At 50.3% G+C, this 20,892-nt stretch overlaps 1 protein-coding gene across 4 annotated transcripts; it reads left to right on the top strand.

Moving 5' to 3' along the window:
• The first annotated feature begins 2,717 nt into the window (after nt 1–2,717).
• On the top strand, nt 2,718–20,892 carry CLTA (clathrin light chain A). 4 transcript variants are annotated; one of them, XM_004600235.2, is made up of 7 exons: nt 2,721–3,070; nt 8,271–8,308; nt 10,651–10,768; nt 14,661–14,772; nt 18,315–18,368; nt 19,478–19,513; nt 20,445–20,892. In XM_004600235.2, exons 1-7 carry the CDS (start codon nt 2,854–2,856, stop codon nt 20,614–20,616), a joined length of 747 nt encoding a protein of 248 aa, XP_004600292.1. In that variant the 5' UTR covers nt 2,721–2,853; the 3' UTR covers nt 20,617–20,892. The 4 variants fall into 4 exon arrangements, with proteins under 4 accessions (XP_004600294.1, XP_004600293.1, XP_004600295.1 ...); XM_004600237.2 differs by lacking the exon at nt 18,315–18,368 and having other exon boundaries at nt 2,718–3,070; XM_004600236.2 differs by lacking the exon at nt 19,478–19,513 and having other exon boundaries at nt 2,718–3,070.

Here is a 20,892-nt window from a genome sequence, read left to right as displayed (position 1 = left end):
GAGAGAAGATGCTAGAGGCAGGGCCTGGGGCAGTAGGAGAGCACATGCAAGACATGAGTTTTATCTCTGGCACCACATGGTCCCAGCACCTCCAAACCCAGGGGGAAAAGATGATTTATTTTCCCCTTATTTGGTATTTAGAAGTTTTAATAAGATTTCTAAATCTATCTTTTTCTTTTTCTTTTTTGCTTTTTTGGGGTCACACCCAGCGATGCTCAGGGGTTACTCCTGGCTTTGCACTCAGGAATTACTCCTGGTGGTGCTTGGGGGACCACACGGGATGCCGGGGATAGAACCTGGGTCAGCCGAGTGCAAGGCAAAAGCCCTACCCGCTGTGCTATCGCTCCGGTCCCTCTTTTTCATTTTTTGAGGTCTCACCAAATGGTATTTGGGGGTTACTCCCAGCTCTGTGCTTTTGAGTTGCTCTCAGAGGTGCTTGGAGGATCAGGTGGTGCTGAAGACTGAACATCCGAGTGGGGTTTTTGAGCTCACAAAACATGTCCAGATTCTGCCAGTTTTAAAAATAGATAAATACTAGGTCCAGAGTGATAGTGCAGTGGGGAGGGTACTTGCCTTACCCGTGGTTAACCCGGATTCAATCCCTGGCACCACATATGGCCCCCAAGCATTACCAGGAGTGATCCCTGAGCACAGAACTAGGAGTAAGCTCTGAGCATCGCTAGGGGTGGCCTAAAAACATTCATTAACAACAGCAGCAACAACAACAATAACAATAGTGTAGATTATTTATGCATATTTAAACAACAAAAACTTATATGCTGGCTACCTCTAAAGGCATCTTTGATATCCAGCTGGTTTGTTTCCAGTTTTGAATTTTTACTTTTATTTTTTACTTGAGAAATATCCATCAATTGGCCTTGCATCAATCTCCTCCAAATGAACAGGGACTTATCTGGTCTCTTTTTCTTTTCTGTTCCAGAGATCAACCCAGGACTTCACATGTGCTAGGCATGTGCTTTTTTCTCTGAGCTATCTCCACAGCCCTGGACTCACTACGTTATCATTTCTATTAAACAGCAGTGGTAGTGCAGAAAAGTACAAGAGAGGATGGAAACACCCAGAATTGACATTCTTGCAATTCTTCCAGTTACTAGCTCCTGATAGTAAAGGAACTCAGAAGAACTAGTTTCCAGCCAGTTACCCTTGCATGCTCAAGAGATCCCTGACCCTGATTTCACCTTCTTTCTTCTTTAAGGCCTTACGGATAATGATACTTACAGGGTATGAGCAAGTTATTAACCACAGGACACCCAACCGACCCCAGCACTGTCCAGACTAGCCTAAACTCTTTGTGAATATTTCCTGCCTTAACACCCTATCAGAAGTCAGACCTACAAACAGCAGGTTCTACTCCTTAGGAATGCTATATCACCCAGGCTTCTGATGTATTAATAAATTCTTCTGCTCTCTCTCTATATACTCTCTCACCCTTGAATTCTATCTTGCAAAGAACCTTTCCTCTCTTACTTAATCTGAAGGAGTAAACTCTAGTCCTGGCTACAGTTCCATGGTTCCCAGAGTCCTGGATACCAGAAGATCAGGGAAAATCTGAGTCTTGACAGTTATCTACAGGAGCAGTGGAGCTAGGTGTCCCCTCTAAACCCTGTGACCTTCCCAAGTATGGCCCTCCCACAGCCTATGGCAATGCTGTGGGCTGGAGGAACTAAGCTGGAAATAACATGCTGATGACTTATGGGGGGTAAAGACATTGAACGTTTCAAGACAAAGTTCCTACACTCCTTGGCCAGGGAAGTTGCGGTGAGCACCATCACGGTGCTATCCAGATGCTTTCTCCTTTGGCCACTGACTCCAGGGGAACTGAACCCTTCCCATATAAGAGCCAATTTGCTTGTGAACCAAGAAGATGCCTATCAGAATTTTCCAGTTCCAGAAACATCTATCTAGTTCTGAGCAGGAGTAGCAGCTAGGAGCTTTGTAAAAAGAGATCCATGCACCCTTTATTTACTTAATTTTTCGGTTTGGGGCCTTACCCGACTGTGTTCAGGACTTACTCCTGGTTCTGAGCTCAGGCATCACTCCTGGTGTTTCTTGGGGGATCATGTGTGGTGCCCGGGATTAAGTCGGGTTGGGGGATCATGTGTGGTGCCGGGGATTGAGTCGGGTTAACCACGGATAAGCCAAGTGCCCTCCTGACTGTACTGGCAATGAGCTCAGAGATTACTCTTGGCTGGCTCAAGAGGCCAGAAGCAGTGGCTGGGATCAAACCCACGTGGGCTCGTGCAATACAGCCTACTATATACAATACGCAAAATACAATATACAATACAATATTCTATATACAATATACAATACAATATACACAATGTAGCCATTGAAGTCTGCAAAGTGACCCGGTCTCCCACAGTCCCGGAAGAAGGGTAATGCAAGCTCCCCGTGCCTATCTTATAAATGAAAAAACTGAGGGTCCAAAACCCTAAGCGCCAGTCTCTTCGGGAATCAACCAATCAGCAGAAGCGACGAGCTGCTCCGTCCAGCCCCCAAAGCCAGGCCACTTCCGCCTCCCTGGGGGCCGACCGGGCCCGCGGCGCTCTCAGCTGGCGAGGTGCGAGTCACGAGTTTTTCTCGTGGGCCCGCCCCTCCTCTAGCTGATTGGGTAGCTCCTGAGCCGGTTCTCTCTTCTGATTGGTCTCTGCCTTTTCCGCTCTCCACCGCGGCCTAGACCAACCGGATACAAGGGCAGGGTTTCCGCTTCCGCCTTCTCCCTCCTCCCGCTTGTCCTCCGAGCGCCGTCGCTAGCAGAGCGGCCGCTGCCGGGCGCGGTGTCGGGGGTGGGGTCGGTCGGTTGGTGTCTGTGCCGTTGAACTGCTCGTCATGGCTGAGGTGGATCCGTTCGGCGCCCCGGCCGGTGCCCCCGGCGGCCCCGCGCTGGGGAACGGGGTGGCCGGCGCGGGGGAAGAGGACCCGGCCGCGGCCTTCCTGGCGCAGCAGGAGAGCGAGATCGCGGGCATCGAGAACGACGAGGCCTTCGCCATCCTGGACGGCGGCGCCCCGGGGCCGCAGCCGCACGGCGAGCCGCCGGGGGGACCCGGTGAGCGTGCGGCCAGGTCGGCGCCCCGAGTGGGTGTGCGGGCTCTGGGCGAGCGCGCGCCCCCCTCGGTGGAACGAACGGGCTGCGAGCCGCCGGAGGGAAGCCCCTCGAGGCCCGCTTGCAGCTCGGGAACTTTCCCCTCGTACGCCTGGGAGGAGCGGGTTGGGGGGCATGCCCTGAGCCTGGCCCTGGCACGCTACCGCAGTGGTGCAGAGCGACCGCCCCTGCAGGGCCCCGGGGCCCTGGGAACGGAGGCGGGTTGAAGGGTGGTGGTGGAGGGGGGACACGCACGGAGAGCCCGAAGCCGGCCTCAGTGAGATGCCCCCGGACCCAGCCCTGCGGCGTCGCTGGCACCGTGGGCGCCCGGGAGGACGCAGGAGCGAGTAGGGGGGTGGGGTGGGCTCGGTGCTCGCGCCGCGCTGCTCTTGCTTCACCACCTATTTCGGGCGTATGTGTTGGGGGGGGGGAGGGTTCAAGACTTAGCCGGGACCGGCGGTCCAGGGCGGGCGGAGAGGTGACCAGCGACGGCCGTGTACCGCTCTGACCTCTGCTCGTCTGGCCTGGTGTGGGTTACGTGGGAAAATCTCCCCCCTTCCCCCCCCCCCGCCCTCGGGGGAGTCAGGAGGTGCTGCTGTAGAAAGGAGACGTTGGCTTTTCGTTTCCTCTGGGGAGGGGTGCGAGCGGGCGGGGGATGCAGCAGAGGTGAGGGCAGTGCCGGCCCACACCAAGGCCGCGGATGCTGCGGGCAGCCGGGATGGGAGGCCAGCTGGGCCCTCGGTTAGGTGCACTGCAGATGAGCACCGGAGTGTCCGTGTTCGGAGGATAGTCTCACATTCCTGTGCCAGCTCACTAAAGCCTCTTTGCAAGGTGTAGCGCGGCGGGGGTGTGGGGGTGGGGGAATGTTGAGAAGCCTGCTGGTTTGCAGCTCTGGGTTTTTTAACTGCCCCGTGTTGGCTTTCTAGGCAAACCTGCCCTCTTCTCCCCCCTCGCCCCCCATTAAGAACATAAGAACATGTATGTAGTGGCCTCGAAGGCACTATAGAAAGAAGTCTTAAGTGGGTTGTGATTTCGACTTGGTTTTAGGTGATCAGAGGTTGATTAGTTTGTGGGGCTTGCGTTTTGTTGGTTGGATGTTTGCCTGGAAATCATAAAATTTACCTTTCATTACCTTTCTCTGTTACAACAGAAAAAGAAAACAAGAGCAGTGACTTAAGAAAAAGGGTCAAGTTAGTAACAGAGCCCCAAGTGCCTGGTGCTCCTAAGGCCCTTCCCATATTGTCTTGCAGGGGTGTAGTGAGAGGAGGCGATCATTTCTCTCTGGTTTTTTATTTGTACTTTTTTAGAACACACCTGGCAGTTGCTTGGCGAACCATGCAGTGCTGGGGGCTGTGCTCAGCGTCTGAGTCTTCCCTCTCTTGCCTCCAAGAGGGGTTCATTTCTGAGCTGGCAGGATCAGGGACCCGTAATTAGGAGACTGCCCTGGTTAGGACAATGTCAGTTCTGCTCACTCTGTCTCCCCAGTGCCCAGCAGGGAATCTGGCACTTAGTAGAGGAAGGAGTGAGAAAGACAGACCCAGGGGGCCTGTGTAGAACCAGTAGTTCTAGTGATCAGTTGTTGGGCAGGTTGAGAGCATGAGAAAAGAGTTGGACAGTTGCACATTGGGCTTTCAGCAAAGGGAAGGAAGGGGGGGGATTGCTGACTTAGTTCCTGGGAAGGACTTTCTTAGGGAACTAAGCATTTAATGACTGAGAGCCAGATCGCTGCCAGTGGGGCTGAGGTTGGTAATGTTACAGCAGTCAGAGAAAAAGTACTGCTGTGGTCAGCACTTCACTTCCTTGGGGATTAGGGAGAACTCCAGGTTTCCCTCCCCCCTCCCCAAAGTAAACAACAGGGGGCTTCTTTTTGCCAGCAGGGGAATCTGTAGTTGTAGTTGGACACATTCTCTCTCCCCCACCCCCTCCCCACACTCTTCCTTTCATCCCTTTAATTAAAAAAATTAAATATTTTTTAATTTGCATGTGTGGTACTAGGGATGGAAGCCAGAGCCTCACACCTGCTCTGCAGTTGAGCTGCATTCCTGGTCCTCTTTTTTTTTTTTTTTCCCTAATTTAAATTCAGGAGACACTCTAGAGGGTAAAATTTGTTCTGTCCTAGACTTCTTGAATATAAGTTTAGCTTTGTTCTCATACAGCTTACACTGCTACAACCACCATTGCCTGGCCTCAGTTTCTCAGTAAAAGATGCAAATACAGGTGCCAGAAGATCTGATGGGATTTATAGTCTCTGATGGGTTAATGCTGTCATATCACCTTTACCATACCCCATTTCCTCTGATAAATTATTTTTGTTCTGCATTGTTACAACATACAGTGCCTGGCTGCTGTTATTCCTTGAGGGTAGGGAGAGAAAGGCATTACAGGACCTAAATTTTTTTTGGGGGCGAGGTGATGGGGTTGGTGGTCATGCCTGGCAGTACTGAGGTATGGGGGGGCAGGGTTTGAACCTGGGGCACCCGCATGCAAACATGTGATTCAGCCTTTTGGGCTCTCTTCATGATCCCAAGATCCCAAGGCTGATAAATCTTTAGTGAGTATACTGAGAATTCAGGTGGGTTTGTATGTGTTTGGCTTTTTTGGGTCACATCAGCGATGCTCAAGAGTTACTTCTGGGAGTGCTGGACCATATAGGATGCCGGGGATTGAGCCTGGGTCGGCTGCATTCAAGGCATTACCTGCTGTACTCTCACTCCAGCCCCCAGAGGAGGCAGGTCTCATGAGGTTTTACAGAGATACAGGTGTTGTTTTATAGAGATACAGGTGCGGGAGACTCTTAACAGATTGAGGAAATAGGTACATATTTCCTTAGCTTATTTTCCTAAACATGAGGGTCTCAAATTTATTTTGTTTTGCCAACCCCTTTTTTCAGAATCATCAGTCTTTGCACAAACACTCCACCACCGTTTTTAAATGAACAGATGAGAAACATTCCCTGAAGGCAGATGGAATAGAGAAGGGATCACTAAGAAAATGATGGCTGGAGGAACCATTTGGGATGGGAGATGTGTGCCGAAAGTAGATAATGGACTAAATATGATGACCTCTCAGTGTCAGTGTTACAAGCCATAATGCCCAAAAGTAGAGAGAGAGTATGGGGAATATTGTCTGCCATGGAGGCAGGGGGAGGGTGGGAAAGGGGGGGTATATCCGGGATATTGGTGGTGGGGAATGTGCACTGGTGGAGGGATGGGTGTTTGATCATTGTGAGATTGTAACCCAGACATGAAAGTTTGTAACTATCTCACAGTGACTCAATAAAATTTAAAAAATTTTAAAAAAAGAAAGAAAAACACTCCCTAATTACGCTTGAAGTTACTCTCCCCCCCATCCACTCCATTGTCTAGTGATCCTCCCAGTCACTGAAAAATTGCCCCTTTTGGGAAACTCACCCCTCCTTGGGGCAGACTCCCTTGGAGGGTAGAGCAGGGGTGGCCTGGAAGAAAGGCATAAACATAGAGGCAGAGGATAAACCATCGGGTGAAGTGGCCTAGGAATTGTTGAGGAAGAAAAGTGGTCAGTTGTGAAGTGCTGTAAAGCCCGCAGTCATGGGGCGAGGGGTCCAGGAGTCTAGAGAGCTCTCGGGGCCGTTTCCAGCCAGTCCTTTCCTTTAGGACAGCCGCAGGATAGTCATTTTCTTGGTAGCAGCCGTAGTAATGAAAGATCCAGGGGGCCCTGGGGAGTACTGTTTGGCTGAACGTTTTCATAGGCCCTCCCTTGCCCTGTCCTCTTAGATCCAGTGACACTGGAATGGTCCTGTTGCCTCAGTGGTCCGTCAGATTGTCATGGAAGCCAAGTGGTGATTCTAAGGTAGCAAGCTAATTAACAGCCAACCTAGCCTGATTTCAGGTGGTTGAGGAGTCAAAGTTGGGTATTGAACTAAGGTTTTTAATGTCTGAAACTTATTCTGGCTCTTTCTTGTGCGATGCCCTAGAAAGTTTGGAGCATCAGTGGGCTTAGTTTATTTTTCTCATAAATCAGTAGATGTCTGTTTGGCATATTTCTGTCGTGAAAGATGGCCCTTTGACTCGGGCCAGTTGAACGCCAGGACAGTAGTGTAGTAACCAGTGAGAGCGCAAAGTGCTTGGCCAGTTGTTCTGGATGAAGTGAGTTTCAGACTCAAGAACAGGCAGCCTGTGATACTTCTGCTCTGTGGATGGAACAATGATCAAAGTCTGTCCTGTGCGGAATGGCTCAGGGCTAGAAGAGATTAACTGGGTAGCAGCATTTTTAGCTGTAATATATTAACCAGAGTGTAGGCCTGGCTAGAGTAGCCATTGTAGGCCCAAGAATCTCACTCTTCCTTCTTCGGTCCTCCACAAAAATACATCTAGGTGGATTAAAGAGAGACTTTTTTCTGAGGAAAGGTGAGGGGGATGGGTGGTCCTCTCCTGGCAATCGGCAAACTCTCTAGGCCTGTGCTTTAATGTGGTACCAGAATGGGAAGCTCCAGGGCTACACAAAGCCTTTGTATGGAAGTGAGAAACACGTAAAATTTGGTGGGCTGGGGGCGGGGCATGTATTCGGGGAGGCGGGGTCACTGAACCAGGGTTGACTGTGTGTAAGCACTTGCCTTAACTTTGTACTCTCTGGCGCTAGAGAGTTATGTTTTAAGCACAAGGAGAGAGGGTTTTTCATATAAAAGATACAGAAATCATAAATGAAAAATCAATAGTATCTGTGTACAAGGTAAGAAGTTTTAGATATTCAATATCAACCAATGAAAAGATAATATATGCAATGTGGGAGGATGAATAATTAACACAGGGCATACTTAGAGGTAAAAGATAGGATAAAAACTTAAAACGTGATAATAACTTTTTATAATCAATAATGTTGTGAGGAATGGGACCCTCACCTGCTCTACTGGTACTGTGTGAATGGTACACTAATAGGAAGCAAATGGGCAGTGTTTCAGGAATCTTGACCCAGCAATTCTGCATCAGGAAATTTATTTATGCGGCTGGGTGGCCATACCCAGTGGTGCTCGGGGCTGACTCCTGGCTCTGCTCAGGGATCACTTGTGCTGGCGAACCGTTTATGCAGGGATTGAACTGGGATTAGCTGTGCAAAGCAAGCACTTTACCTGTTGTACTCAGCATTTGGCCAGCCCTAATTGACAGTGAATCAATCTTATGTCTTGCAGATGCTGTTGATGGAGTGATGAATGGCGAATACTACCAGGTACAGAGTACTCTGATTATGTTGAAGCTTGTGAGCCAGTCGAATATTAACTTCCTGTGTTTTTAATGAACTGACCTAGGGGGTTCCTGGATATATTACTAGCTGGTATGTTACCAGCAAAAGCGGAAGGACTTGGCAAGAAGTGACATTAACAGAACATTTCTTGGCACTTTTGTTATTGGCCTCACCCTAATGTTCTGTATTTATTCTCAAGAAATGGCCTGTGGCTAATGTAGGTGGTTGCTACTTTAAAACCTTTATGTCATGCACTGTATTGTACGTTGTGCTTCTGTAATTCTCACCACTCAAAGAACACTATTCCTGTTTTATGGATCAGTAAACTGAGGCACACAGGTTTACTTTGTTTGTCCAAAGCAACGGATTATTGCTTGGAAAATCAGCAAAATTTTTATCAAAAAAAAAAAAAAAGAATTGGATGGGTGGCTGGAGAGATAGTACAGTGGACAGGGTGCTTATCTTGCCACTTGGGTTTGATCTCCGGATTGGTCCCCCAAGCCCCACCAGGAGTGATCTCTGAGCACTACTGAATGTGGCCCAAAACAAAAATTAAAAAATGAATCTGTGGGGGAAAATGTAGCAGGTAGTAAGTATGTGGTGGGTCAGGGTGTATGGGAGGGAGGGAGGGAGGGAGGGAGGGAGGAAGGGAGGGAGGGAGGGAGGCTGGCTGGCTAGCTGGCTGGGAGGCTAGTGTTCTGACGCCCATGGCCTTGTCCCCTCTGCATTATAGCTTTCAGCTGCAGCTCGGCTTGCATTGGCACAACGTGAGACCCTAGTAACTCCGGCATAGGCTAAGTGTCTTCATTCTGAGACATTGAATCAGTTTTTCTCTAGGAGCTATGGCTCTGCCTGCTGCTGGTAGCAGTTTCATACTCAGCCTTTTTTTTCACTGTGACAGAATGACCATAGCCCTACAAGGCTTCCCATATGCACGCCATATTATCTAGAACAAGGTAGAGGTTACTTTTCTAAGTCACTCAGAAGACCTACAGTCTGTCCCTTCCAACTGGAAGTTGGCCCGATCACCTAGGGGAATTAGGTTGCGCTTGCTTTGTTTGTGCCTGAATTTAAGAGTAAGTCTTGACTGGTTTAAGCCAAAGGTGAGCAAACATTTTCAGCAAGGCCAGATACTAGACATATTAATCACTGTGGGTCATGAGGTCTCTCTTGCTGTAACATGAATTATAAAAACATGACTGCCAGCAGTCGTTTCCTCTCCCAGATTTTGAGCTTGGCTTTTAGAATGAGACAACTGAGTTCAGATCTTGACTTTTTCCCTTATTAGCAGTGCCTCTGAACATAAGCGTTTACTTGTGCCTCAGTTTAATTTCCAAACTCTGAAATGGGAATAAAATCTTGCAATGTATTTGGGAGATGACTTTCCATGTGCCTGACACATGAAAAGTTCCAATACATAAATCTCTTTGCATTTTTGCTTATAGTCGAATTAGTTTAAGCTAGTATTGTTCTCTAGTTCAAAAGGTAAGATAATTCTCAATAAAGATTAAATTCTGTTTGCTGTCAGTTTTCTTAGTAGCTCCCAAATCTTAGCCATCTTAAAGTTTCCCTCTCTCCCACTTCTCCCTGCCCCAACTTATGACTCATAACTGCTTGCCTTTTTATTCTTTGTGTGTCTCTGATAACTGTACATTTTCTTTAGGATGCTCTTCTTTCCTAGAATTTACTGTAATACAATGAGGTGCCCGCATGGCAGAGCCTGGCAAGCTCCCCGTGGCGTATTCATATGCCAAAACCAGTAATAATGATGGGTCTCATTCCCTGACCCTGAGAGAGCCTCCATGCGGCACTGTTGGGAAGGACGAGTTAAAAGAGGTTTCTAAAATCTCAGGGCTAGAATGAATGGAGACGGTACTGAGACCGCTCGAGAAAATCGACGATCAACGGTATGATGATGATGATGATGATAAAGATAAGGTGGTATTTAGTGACCCTTTTCCTGCATTTGGAAGTCAGTTTCTAGGCATTGCTCTCCTGTGTTACTTGATAGACGGCACATAATCTTTGTCAAGTGTGACAAGTAAAACATAGCAGTGTTCTTTCTCTAGAAAGGTTGTTACTAGTCCAGCCCAGCTGTCCCTGTCCTGCACTCAGAAGACATTTATTAGTACTCTGCCTCCCTTGTCGATTGGAAGGATTAAGCCAATAATGTTAGAAGTTCCCTGTCCGCATGTGAGATTGTGTTGCTTTTAAGGTGACATATTACAGTAGCCGTGCTGGACATAACCAGGGACTTCTGCCTATGATGAGGTACATTTTAGGAGAGGTTTTGGTACTGATAGAGCACAATTGTGTTTTGTGTTAAGGAGAGTAATGGTCCAACAGACAGTTACGCAGCTATTTCACAAGTGGATCGATTGCAATCAGAGCCTGAAAGTATCCGTAAATGGAGAGAAGAGCAGACGGAACGCTTGGAGGCCCTTGGTAAGGAAATCCCTTTCTGCCCCTGAGTGTCTGTTTTCATTGGAAGCGGTGACCTTGACTGCACTTTTACTTCCTTTTCACTTGAATTAGCCATCATGTTCTTTTCTAGTATTGAGGAAGATACTTTCCTCAGTCTGAAGGTCAGCACATGTGGAAATGCCTCATCACAGACCATTGTGTGAGAAATAGTGCAGCCCAGAGAGGTCAGGTGCTTTCTTCTGTGGAGAGAGCCCTGCTCTTCACTGGGAATGTCTGGCTCCGGACCCAGCCTTACTAGGACCCAGCTGTGGCCACTTGTTTACAAACCCTTTACAGGGGGTTTCTTAATCTGTGGAGTCAGATCTGCAGTTACTGACCCCCGGAGTAGTCTGAGCTGAGAAGTAAGTGCTTTGTAAACTGGGCCCTATGTACAGCTGAGACGCCACAGGCCTTTCATCATTTGAAGGCTGAATTGAAGGCAACATTTAATAACCTTAAATTAAGGTAATTTAAGGAAAATGTAGGATATGTGGGAAACAGGTACAGTTTGTTTTTCTTACCTTAATATCCCTGTAAGGTCTTAATGTTTTTATGGGTAAGGAAGGTGAGGGGCAGAGGTCACTCATTTTTGAATTAAAACAGCTAAGAGGTGATAAAATTAGAATTTCGGTGGCAGTCAACCCTTTACCTACATTGCACTAAACCCGGCTCACAGTGTAGACTGTGCCCGAGATCACTGCCCAGCGTCCCGACCTTTGATGGAGAGATGCCAACAGGGAGTCTCGGTGGCTGTCACGACAGAGACTTGGTGTCTGTCCGTTGTGGGTTGGAGAGATGTGACAGTGGGGAATGCCACCTGTGGGATATTCTTTCCTCCTTAGTAATAGCTCAGATGCACACTGTTGAGTAAAGTGAATGTGTCAACTCCTAGATTCCGTAATTAACATTGGGTTATCTTCATATAACTGAGCCAGGTATGTGTATAAGCGTATGTTTTGTATACACACAAGATGAACAATCCACTTTAAGGTACAGACATCCCTACCTTCATTCCCATGTGTTACATGTCTAGAAATAAAGGCAGTCTTGGGACTGGAGCGATAGCACAGCAGGTAGGGCGTTTGCCTTGCACGTGGCTGACCCGAGTTCAAATCCCAGCATCCCATATGGTCCCCTGAGCACCGCCAGAAGTAATTCTTGAGTGCGGGGCCAGGAGTAACCCCTGAGCATCGCCGGGTGTGACCCAAAAAGCAAAAAATAAATAAATAAATAAACAAGAAATAAAGGCAGTCTCTGTCTTCAGAAGCATTGAATTAATGTAGTTCTTCCTTCCCTGATAGGGTCACTGACTCCAGGAGATAGGGAGGACGTAATCCAGCCAGTTAGTGCCGAATCTCGTCTCTCTAGCCTAATGTTGGGGACTTTTCAGGGCAAAGGACGGGGCTTCCTTTGAACTTTTACAGTGCTGTCCACTAATGATTTTTTTTTAGAGTTTTTTTTTTTAAGAATTTCTTGGGGCTGGCGCGATAGCACAGCGGGTAGGGTGTTTGCCTTGCACACAGCCGACCCGGGTTTGATCCCCAGCATCCCATATGGTCCCCTGAGCACCGCCAGGGGTAATTTCTGAGTGCAGAACCAGGAGTAACCTCTGAGCATCGCTGGGTGTGACCCAAAAAGCAAAAAAAAAAAAAAAAGAATTTCTTTAAAGGTTTTTCTTAATAGGGGACACATCTAGTGATTCTTGGTGCCACTAAAACTTCACCTGGCATTTTGGGGCCACAGGGGGCGGTTCTGTGGCGCTGAGGGATTCAGCTCTGCTCAGCCACTTGAGTCCAGTTCCAGCCCCATTAAGAAATTTTATTTTCTTAATTTCTCTTAGAAATTCAGCATTGGCACTTTCTATTTCTCAGTTCGTTCGTTCTTTTTTTTTTATTCTTTAATTAGTGAGTCACCATGAGGGTACAGATACAGATTTACACATTTTCGAGCTTGTTTTCCCCTCATACAATGTTCGCAAACACATCCCTCCACCAGTGCCATTTCTACCACCAATACACCCGTATCCCTCCCACCGCCCAATCCCATCTCCCCCCACCCCATCTCCCCCCACCCCACCCCATCTCCCCCCACCCCACCCTGCCTCTGTGGCAGGGTATTCCCTTTTGATCTCTCTCTCCAATTGGGATTTCTCAGTTATTTCTTTGATGGAAATAATCCTGTTCTCTGTGCTGTGTGGTTACTAACCACATAAGATTAAATACTTGAAGCACGATGACTAAGAACTGGATTGTAAAGTTTTCTTAATTTTAATACAGCCCCTTGTGGTTAGTAGCTGTTGTTCTGGGTGGCACAGCTATAGACAAATGCGGTGCTTGGTTTCTCATTCTCTGTGTATCTCTTAGGGGAGCCTGAGCTGCTCTTTGTGCTCCTAGAGTGTCTGTGCTCTGTAGAGAGAAGACACTGGTGTCTCGCACAATTGCAGTTTTCTCCCCGTCCCCAGCTTGAGCACTTCGGAGATGTTGCCTGAGGTGCTGTTCTCTGGATTCAAGGTGCCTTCCTGAGGCAGTCCAGGGTTTGGCCCTGCCTTCCAATTGAATTAAATTGATCTGTGAACTAGGTGTTTCTTCAACTTCACCTTTTTTTTCCCTTGCAAGAACTGTGTGAAAACTCAAGATGGTGAAAATTGAGACTCAGTGTCAGTAATTCTCAACTTAGCTGCTGGCCACATTCTCAAATAATCTCTTCTGTGAGCAGCGAGGCGGGTAGCCAGAGGAGGAGGGGGCAGCTGCCATGTGCCCTGCTTCCGAGGGCGCGCTCCCCCTCCCCTCGCCCTCCCCCAGGCCGAGCCTGCCCCTGGAGCTTTCACTCTGTCCTTTCACATTGAGTGTTCGGGCGCCTCGGTCCTTCCCACCAGTGTCCCTGCACAAGGCTGTGAAAACAAGGAGCCGATTCAGGGGACTGTTGATGCAGTAACGACAGTCCATGCAGATGGGCTCGATTTTTATTTAAATTAGGTCACGATTTTTTGTATTTCTGCAGTCACGTTCTGCATTTTACTCATTATTTATATATACATTAGAGTGTCCTTGTTCTGTCCTAGCTCTCTACAGGCGATCTTGGAGCTGTCAGTAGGATTAGACGTTCTGATCTTTTCAGCTGAACCTCTTAAGCCTATAGTCCCCTGGCTCCTGAATCATCTAAGGCAGTTTTCACTGCTTCCTAGAAGGGTCTCTATCATATTTAGTTAAGAGTACCATGTGGTGTATTTAAAAAGGTATTGTCAAATCAGGGGTGTGGAAGAGCAGTTTGCAAGAGGAGTTAAAAGATTACCTAGTTTGAGCATTCAGTCCTAATGATGTTGGCAGTGTCAATAGAGAATCATCTAGGCCAGAGAGATAGTTACGGGGGGGAGGCATTTACCTTACATGTGACTGACCCCAGTTTGATCCCAGCATTGCATGGTATACCTTGAGTACCATTAGGGTTATTTCTGAGCACAGGTCCGGGTAGCCCCTGAGCACTGCCAGCACGTACCTCCTTCCCTCAAAATCATTTCATTGATTTTCCTAAATTGGTACCCACGAAGGCTCGCCGTCGCCCTCCCCCCATTAGTATTTCCACATCTCCCTCTCCCCAGACACAAACAAGCTCCTCAAAGCTGGTGATCCGTTTAGGGTTTAGTGCACTGGGATTAAGTGTGGTGAGCCACCAGGAACAAAATCGCTGAACTGCAGTTGTTGGTTGTACAAACAGAAAATCTGTTTTTTCTTCGTTGTTCTCCCTGCAGCACACACACAGCCATGGATTTGCAACCAAGCAGCATGCTTTAATAAGACCAAAATAAATCAGTGAAAGGAACACCAGTTTCTGTTTTGTCTCATTTGTTTTGTTTGTCTCTTCCCTTCCTCCCAAGATGCAAACTCTCGGAAACAAGAAGCAGAGTGGAAAGAAAAAGCGGTAAAAGAGCTAGAAGAGTGGTATGCAAGGCAGGATGAGCAGCTACAGAAAACAAAAGCTAACAACAGGTCAGTCCCGGGCGGTGCTCACTTGGCTCCATGCGGGCATCAATCTCCATTTCCACCGGCCAGCGGGAGGGGCACGCCAGCCTAGTTTGGTAAAAGAATGCTTGAAGCCTTAGGGTCTGGGAGCCGAATTCTGCCTGTCGTTCAGCTGTCTCAGTTGTAGTTAGATCGCTTCCCGTGTGTCACACAGCCCAAGGCAGCGCTCAGGCGTGCATCAGATCTGTAGAATGTAGCTTTGCTGGGAAGGCGGCTTCAGGACTCTCCCCAGACCCCTGTTCTTAGGAATGATTATAGACCTGGTGCAACCCCTAAACACAGCCCTCCCCTCTGCAAGCTGCTTCCCGAGAGGGCCCATTAGCGGGGAAGTGTGCTTTGTAATTAGGCAGCCACGGCTGTTCCTCAGAGTGGCTTTAGAACAGGGGGTTCTTTGAGCGCCTGTCTGTGCCGAAGGAACCTTGAGTTGACTTGTTAAAAGATGGTCTTGGGGAGAAATGGTGTTGTGAGCTAAGACACACAACATACACCTTGAGTTGACATTTTAAAAATGATCTCCCTCTCACACACTTCAGAACGTACTCCCTGAAAGGGACACACATTTCCCTGTCACCAGCGTGGGTCCTCAGCGCTCAGACGGGACAGTGCCCCTTCGAGGCAGGCGGCTCTGAGAGGTGTGGCGCTGCTCTGTCCCAGATGCCCTCAGAGCTCACATGGCAGACAGGCGCTCCGCTCCCTCTGGGGAGGCCCAGCAGCCGGGCCCAGCCGTGGAGCTGAGGCGCTGTCCGATGGCAGAAGTGGGCAGCCTGGTGGGCAGCTGCCCTGCACGTGTGGTTCTCTGCAGAGCAGCTGTGGCTGCCATTTCAGCCGCTCTCCTTCCCCCTTCCTGTTGGGTGCCAGGCCTGTGACGGTGTGCCTGCTGGGCTGCCGCGGGTACAGGGTTCCCAAGTCTGTGTCCTCGTGGGCAGAGTGAAGTGCTGGCAGCTCCGGGCTCCTTTATTCCGTGCTCATGCAGATCTCTCAGGAAGGACTCTGGATGCTTGGTGTAAGCACCGCGGCAGTCCTGGTGGTTTCCCTAGTGGGCTGCAGCCTGGGGGTCTCCTCAGAAGTGCTGTGAGTAGTTGGAGGGTGCTCACACCTCACACGGGTGGGCGGTGCCCGGGCCTCGGAAAGGATCATGTTGGCAACAGGCTTTCCAGTGCAGGCGGTAGTCCCGGCCAGTTGCTAAGCGGTCCCTTTCGTAAGGATTTATAGATGCCTTTCTGTGACCAGCCCATCGTCCTTAGAATATTTGTGTCTGGTTTTAGGAGGCCGGGCACTGATTTGGGGCTCGGGTACCCTGGTTCTGTGGAACTGCATAGATTCCTGGGTTAGGTAGTATCAGAAACCACACAGACTTCAAAGAGGGGCGACAGTTTCCCCAGCACTTAGGGTGTTGGGCCACTTAGCGAGCAGCTCACTTGCTTTCTAGGAAATGTAGCACAGGGCTGACCCCGAGAGCAGAAGACTCAGCGGCACACTTAGAGGGACCCCTAGTTCTCAGACAGGAATGATTTTTACACCTGGTTTCAGTTGAGTCTTCGGGGGATGGAGGCGGGAAATGCTAGAGAACTATTTTGAGGAGCTGTTTCTGGTGGTGTAGCCCCCCTCTACTCTGCCCCCGTCCCCTGCCCCGTAGAGGCCCCCATACTGCTGATTGTTCGCCACTTCATGTACTGGAAGCGAGTGTCTTTGCCCCGTGATGACACTTGGGCAGCTAGACAGTTTCGGGGACCTCAGAGAACAGGTGGAAAGCAAAGAGGAGCCTGGGGGAGGACAGCAAGCGCCTGTCTTCGTGAGTGTCCTTTAGGCCTCTGAGATTCCAGGTGCCCTCAGCCCCGGAGCCCAGAAGCCGCTCGGCGTCAGCACACAGGCCTTGCCGGTGGCTCTGGAGTCATGGTCGGTCCTCAACCCACACGTCCCTTCTGCGTCCCTAGTGGAGCATTCATGGCACTCGCGCACCAGCCGGACCTCTCTCCAGAAGGGACGGGTTCCTTCCCGGGAGCGTTTATTCACCACCAACAGACTCTTCTCAGACCACCATAACAGGCAGCTTCCGTGGTGGCCTTTTCCAGGCCCATGAACACTTGTAGAACCCAGAATGGCATATGGGGTCGGCCAGTCCCGGGCTGCTGCTGCTCGTCTCCCCACCCTCCTCCCCTTTGGGCCCGACTGTCCCTGTCTTCAGGCTCCTCTGTCTGCAGAGGAGGAGCAGGCGGCTGCAGGGGCTGTTTTCAAGGTTGGGCGTGTACGAATGTCGCCTGGATCCCAGGCAGGGCTGTGCCAGCACCGACAGGCTCTGCGGCCTGGGGCTCGCGGCACAGAGTAGGGAAGTCTGACACTTGAGCTTCTGCTGGGTTAGTGATGCCGTGACCGGAGTCATTAAACCTTTATTTTCTTCCAGCAGCAGCAGGCACACGTTGAGATGGATTAGGCTTAGCTCTTTGTGTCAACTCAAAGGATTCTGGGTTTACAAGCAGGCCCGCCTGGCCCGTCCCTCCCACTCGTTCAGCCCACAGGCAGCGCTCTGTTTTCCTGCTGACTCACTTGGAGTTACACTCAGGAGCTCTTTTTGCTTTCTTTTAATCTCCACAAAACCAAGAGGGAAGAGGAGGATGGGTATGTGTGAATTTAAAAATAAACAGAAAATTACTGGGTTTCCCTTCAGATACATAGGCAGCTTAGGCTAATGACCAGGCATGATATTTCTTTGTAAATATGTCCCCAACCAACCTGACAGAAGGACAAACATGGTGAGACTCCTGGAGGGGGTGTTCCCTGCCCTCCTCAGTGGGCCAGGTGGGCTGGCCGCACCCAGGGACGCCACCTGCCCTCTGCCGTGTGAACTCCGGACCCTCTTGTCCAGATGCTGCTGTGAGAGTGTCAGAGCTGGTTCAGTCCTGCTGTGGGACCCCTGGGCAGGACCCCCTGAAGGATGGGGCTTTCAGAGTAACTGGATGTGTTCCCAGGGCTCGAAAGTGACCCCCACTCAGCCAGTGTGGGGAAGCAGTGGTGAGATTATCCCGGGAGAGTCCCAGTGTGGGGTCTGGCTGCTCTCCTGCCCGGGGAGACGCAGAGCTGCCAGTAGAAGACCCCGGCGGTGGCACATGTTCTGAGTTCTGCCCCGTCAGGCCTCTTGATGCTGAGCAAATTGCTTCATCTCAGCCTCAGGGAACAGTCATCGTCCTGGGTCGTTGGGGCTGAGAATTGCATCAGCATCGAGTCAGCAGAAGGGCGCAGCACATCAGGGGGTGCTTAGGAAACATGAAACAGTGGCAGTTGCTGGGTGGGACATGGGGTGAGGATGGCAGTGATCGTACTGGAGGACCCCCGAGCTGCTGGCCCATAGGAAACCTGTCCCCCAAGTGCCCAGCACAGAAGCCTGGTTGCGTCAGGGGCAGCTGCCCAGCACGCCACACGTACCTCTATTGTGGGTTCAGATGTTTCTGCTTCTCAATGTTCTCTCTTTTTTCCTGCCTGCTTGCCTGCCTTTGGGACCTCTTGCTGTCTAGGGTGGCAGATGAAGCTTTCTACAAACAACCCTTCGCTGACGTGATTGGTTATGTGTATGTTGCAAAACTAATTCCTTTCCTTCTTTTGATCCTACTTTAGAGTTTATTCCCCCTTTATGTCACAACTTGCTTTGCTCTTTAAATGACTTCAAACGGGCGCTCTGGCACTACGCCTGTGAGTAGCCAGCTGGGGGGTGTGAGCCATTGGCTGTCTCACAAAGTCCTGACGCCCAGCAGCTCTGACCACCATTGTTCCATCCCGGGTTCTGGAGGGAAAGCAGCGACCCCTGCATAGGGCGGGCCGTAGGATGGTGGCTGGGAAGCCTGCGGGAAAGGGGTGCGCTCTGGCTGCTGTGGCTGCCACCCCCGCTGCAGGGGGGAGGCGGGAGAGCTGCTCCCTCGCTGCCTGCCCCCCTTCCCCCTTCCCGGCCAGAGGAGTTCAGAGCAGAGAGGGTTGCCGCCAGTAGGTGTGATTGTGTGTCTCTCACCTTCCGTGTTGGAGATTGTCTAGTGGCTGGCTTCTGATCCCTTGGCCCCCAGCCTGACCCCAGGGAGCCCCCAGCTTTGACATCAAGACAGCCCAGCAGTCTGGCACCGGTTGCTGGGACCTGCCCCCAAAGAAAACTGCTGCTTCTCCAGGAAGATGTTTTTAAAGATTCCTGTTAGCAAAAGCAGGGTTGGTGCAGACTGGAAACAGTTCTTACTGTCTTTTAAACAGATAGATCTAGTCTTTGATCAAGGGAGATGGCGGGGGGGAAGGGAAAGGAAGAGAAGAGCTTGCCAGGGTTGGGTGCTAGGTTGAGGCCTGGTGCTTTGCAGTGAGTGCCTGTGACCTTGATGTCTAATCCCATCAGCAGGAGAGGGGTTTCCTGGCCCGCCAGTCGGATTTGCCGTGAGACTGGTGAAATGCTGGACGTACAGGTGGTGTTGGATTGGACTTGTGCACATTCTCTCTGGAGTAGAAATGGAGACTGGAAAGGTCAAGTCTGGGTTTGCTGGGCAGGATGAGGATGGCCCAGCAAAGCCAGCTGCACGTCCCTGAGCGTAGAGTAAGCGGCTAGGGCATGTCTAGCTGACCGGCCATCTGCATTGAGCTCATCCTCATTTTCTATATCTGACCTAAACTTTCTCTCCTTGTTTCTTTTCTTCTCTTCACCTTTAAGCACAAACATAAACCATCCTTGCTACAGCCTAGAACAGTTAAGTAAACCTTTCTCACTGCCCCTAACTGTGTGTGCCATGAAGTCGCAGTGTTGTAGTGGCTCTGGGCTTCAGCGGTGTTTGCCACGGCCATCCCTGTGACAGTGCACCCCTGTCCCCACAGACCAGTCATCTCCATCGCTTCTGCTTTGCCCGTGATGCTTGTTGGAGTAGATGAATAGTGTGTCTTCCCGCCTCTTCCCACTGTCCTTCCGAGCTCTGGCTCCCACCACTAAGTTCCCAGCTGGGGGTGGGCTGACCTGGATGGAGGAATGTTGGCGCAGTGGCCTGCCAGAAGCCACACACACTGATGGGCTCTCCAGCCGTGGGCGCCCACCCCGCCAGCGCGGCTCCCTGGGGCCCTAGGCACCTGGCTGGAGGGAAGTGGCCGCCTTGAGGCTGCTCTGGAGAATGTCCTCACACCCCCCTTTCCAGAATGGCTTTTGTCTCTAGTGCCTGTTCGCATGGGAGCTTTGTCTTGAATTCCTTCTGATCTGCTTTCTTTCTCTCCAGCCTTAGGAGTAAACCCAGAGGCTCTCGTGCAGTGACCTGTGGGCATTTTAGAAATCTCTAAATTTACTCGATACTTAGCACTGCCTAACACAGAGAACCGTTGGAGTTCTTGACCAGCCAGCTCCTCTGCTCTCGTCAGTGAAGGCAGCGTGTGGCTGGCTGGTGGCTGAGGACTGGCTTTTTTTAAACGCTCTGTATCCGCAGAGAGAGAGTGAGCCCTGAACCAAACACCTGTATTCCAACATTTTACATAGCACCCCAGGCACCATGCCCGGGGGGAGCTGGCCACGTGTCTGTGCCCTGGACCAGAGATGCCATAAAGTCGGGCACGAAGAGGCAGTTGCTCTGTAACAGTTAGTCTCCAGGGAGCTCGGAGGGGTTCTGCGTTAAACCAACATACTCTGTTGTTGCTTCCAGGGCAGCAGAAGAAGCCTTTGTAAACGACATTGATGAGTCGTCCCCAGGCACTGAGTGGGAACGGGTGGCCCGGCTGTGTGACTTTAACCCCAAGTCCAGCAAGCAGGCCAAAGACGTCTCCCGCATGCGCTCTGTCCTCATCTCCCTCAAGCAGGCCCCCCTGGTGCACTGAAGAGCCCGTGGAAACACTACACCCGCAGTATCTTAATCCTACTCAGTGAGGCTCTTCACGGTAATCGGATTGATTATGTTGAGTTCTTTTGGACCAAACCTTCTGTCTTTAGAGTTGATCATTGTTTGTGATTGCATGTTTCCTTCAACTGTGTTCTCCCCGGCATTCAGAGAGGAGGGGAGGCAGCGGAGGGAGGGAGGGAAGCCTCCCAGCGGTGGCCTCAACCTGTGCTTTTTGTGCATTATTCTGAGAATAAATTTCTGTTTCAAGCAATAA

The sequence above is a fragment of the Sorex araneus genome, chromosome 1 (assembly GCF_027595985.1).
Source record: "Sorex araneus isolate mSorAra2 chromosome 1, mSorAra2.pri, whole genome shotgun sequence".
NCBI lineage: Eukaryota > Metazoa > Chordata > Mammalia > Eulipotyphla > Soricidae > Sorex > Sorex araneus.
This window is presented reverse-complemented; position numbering and strand designations above follow the sequence as displayed.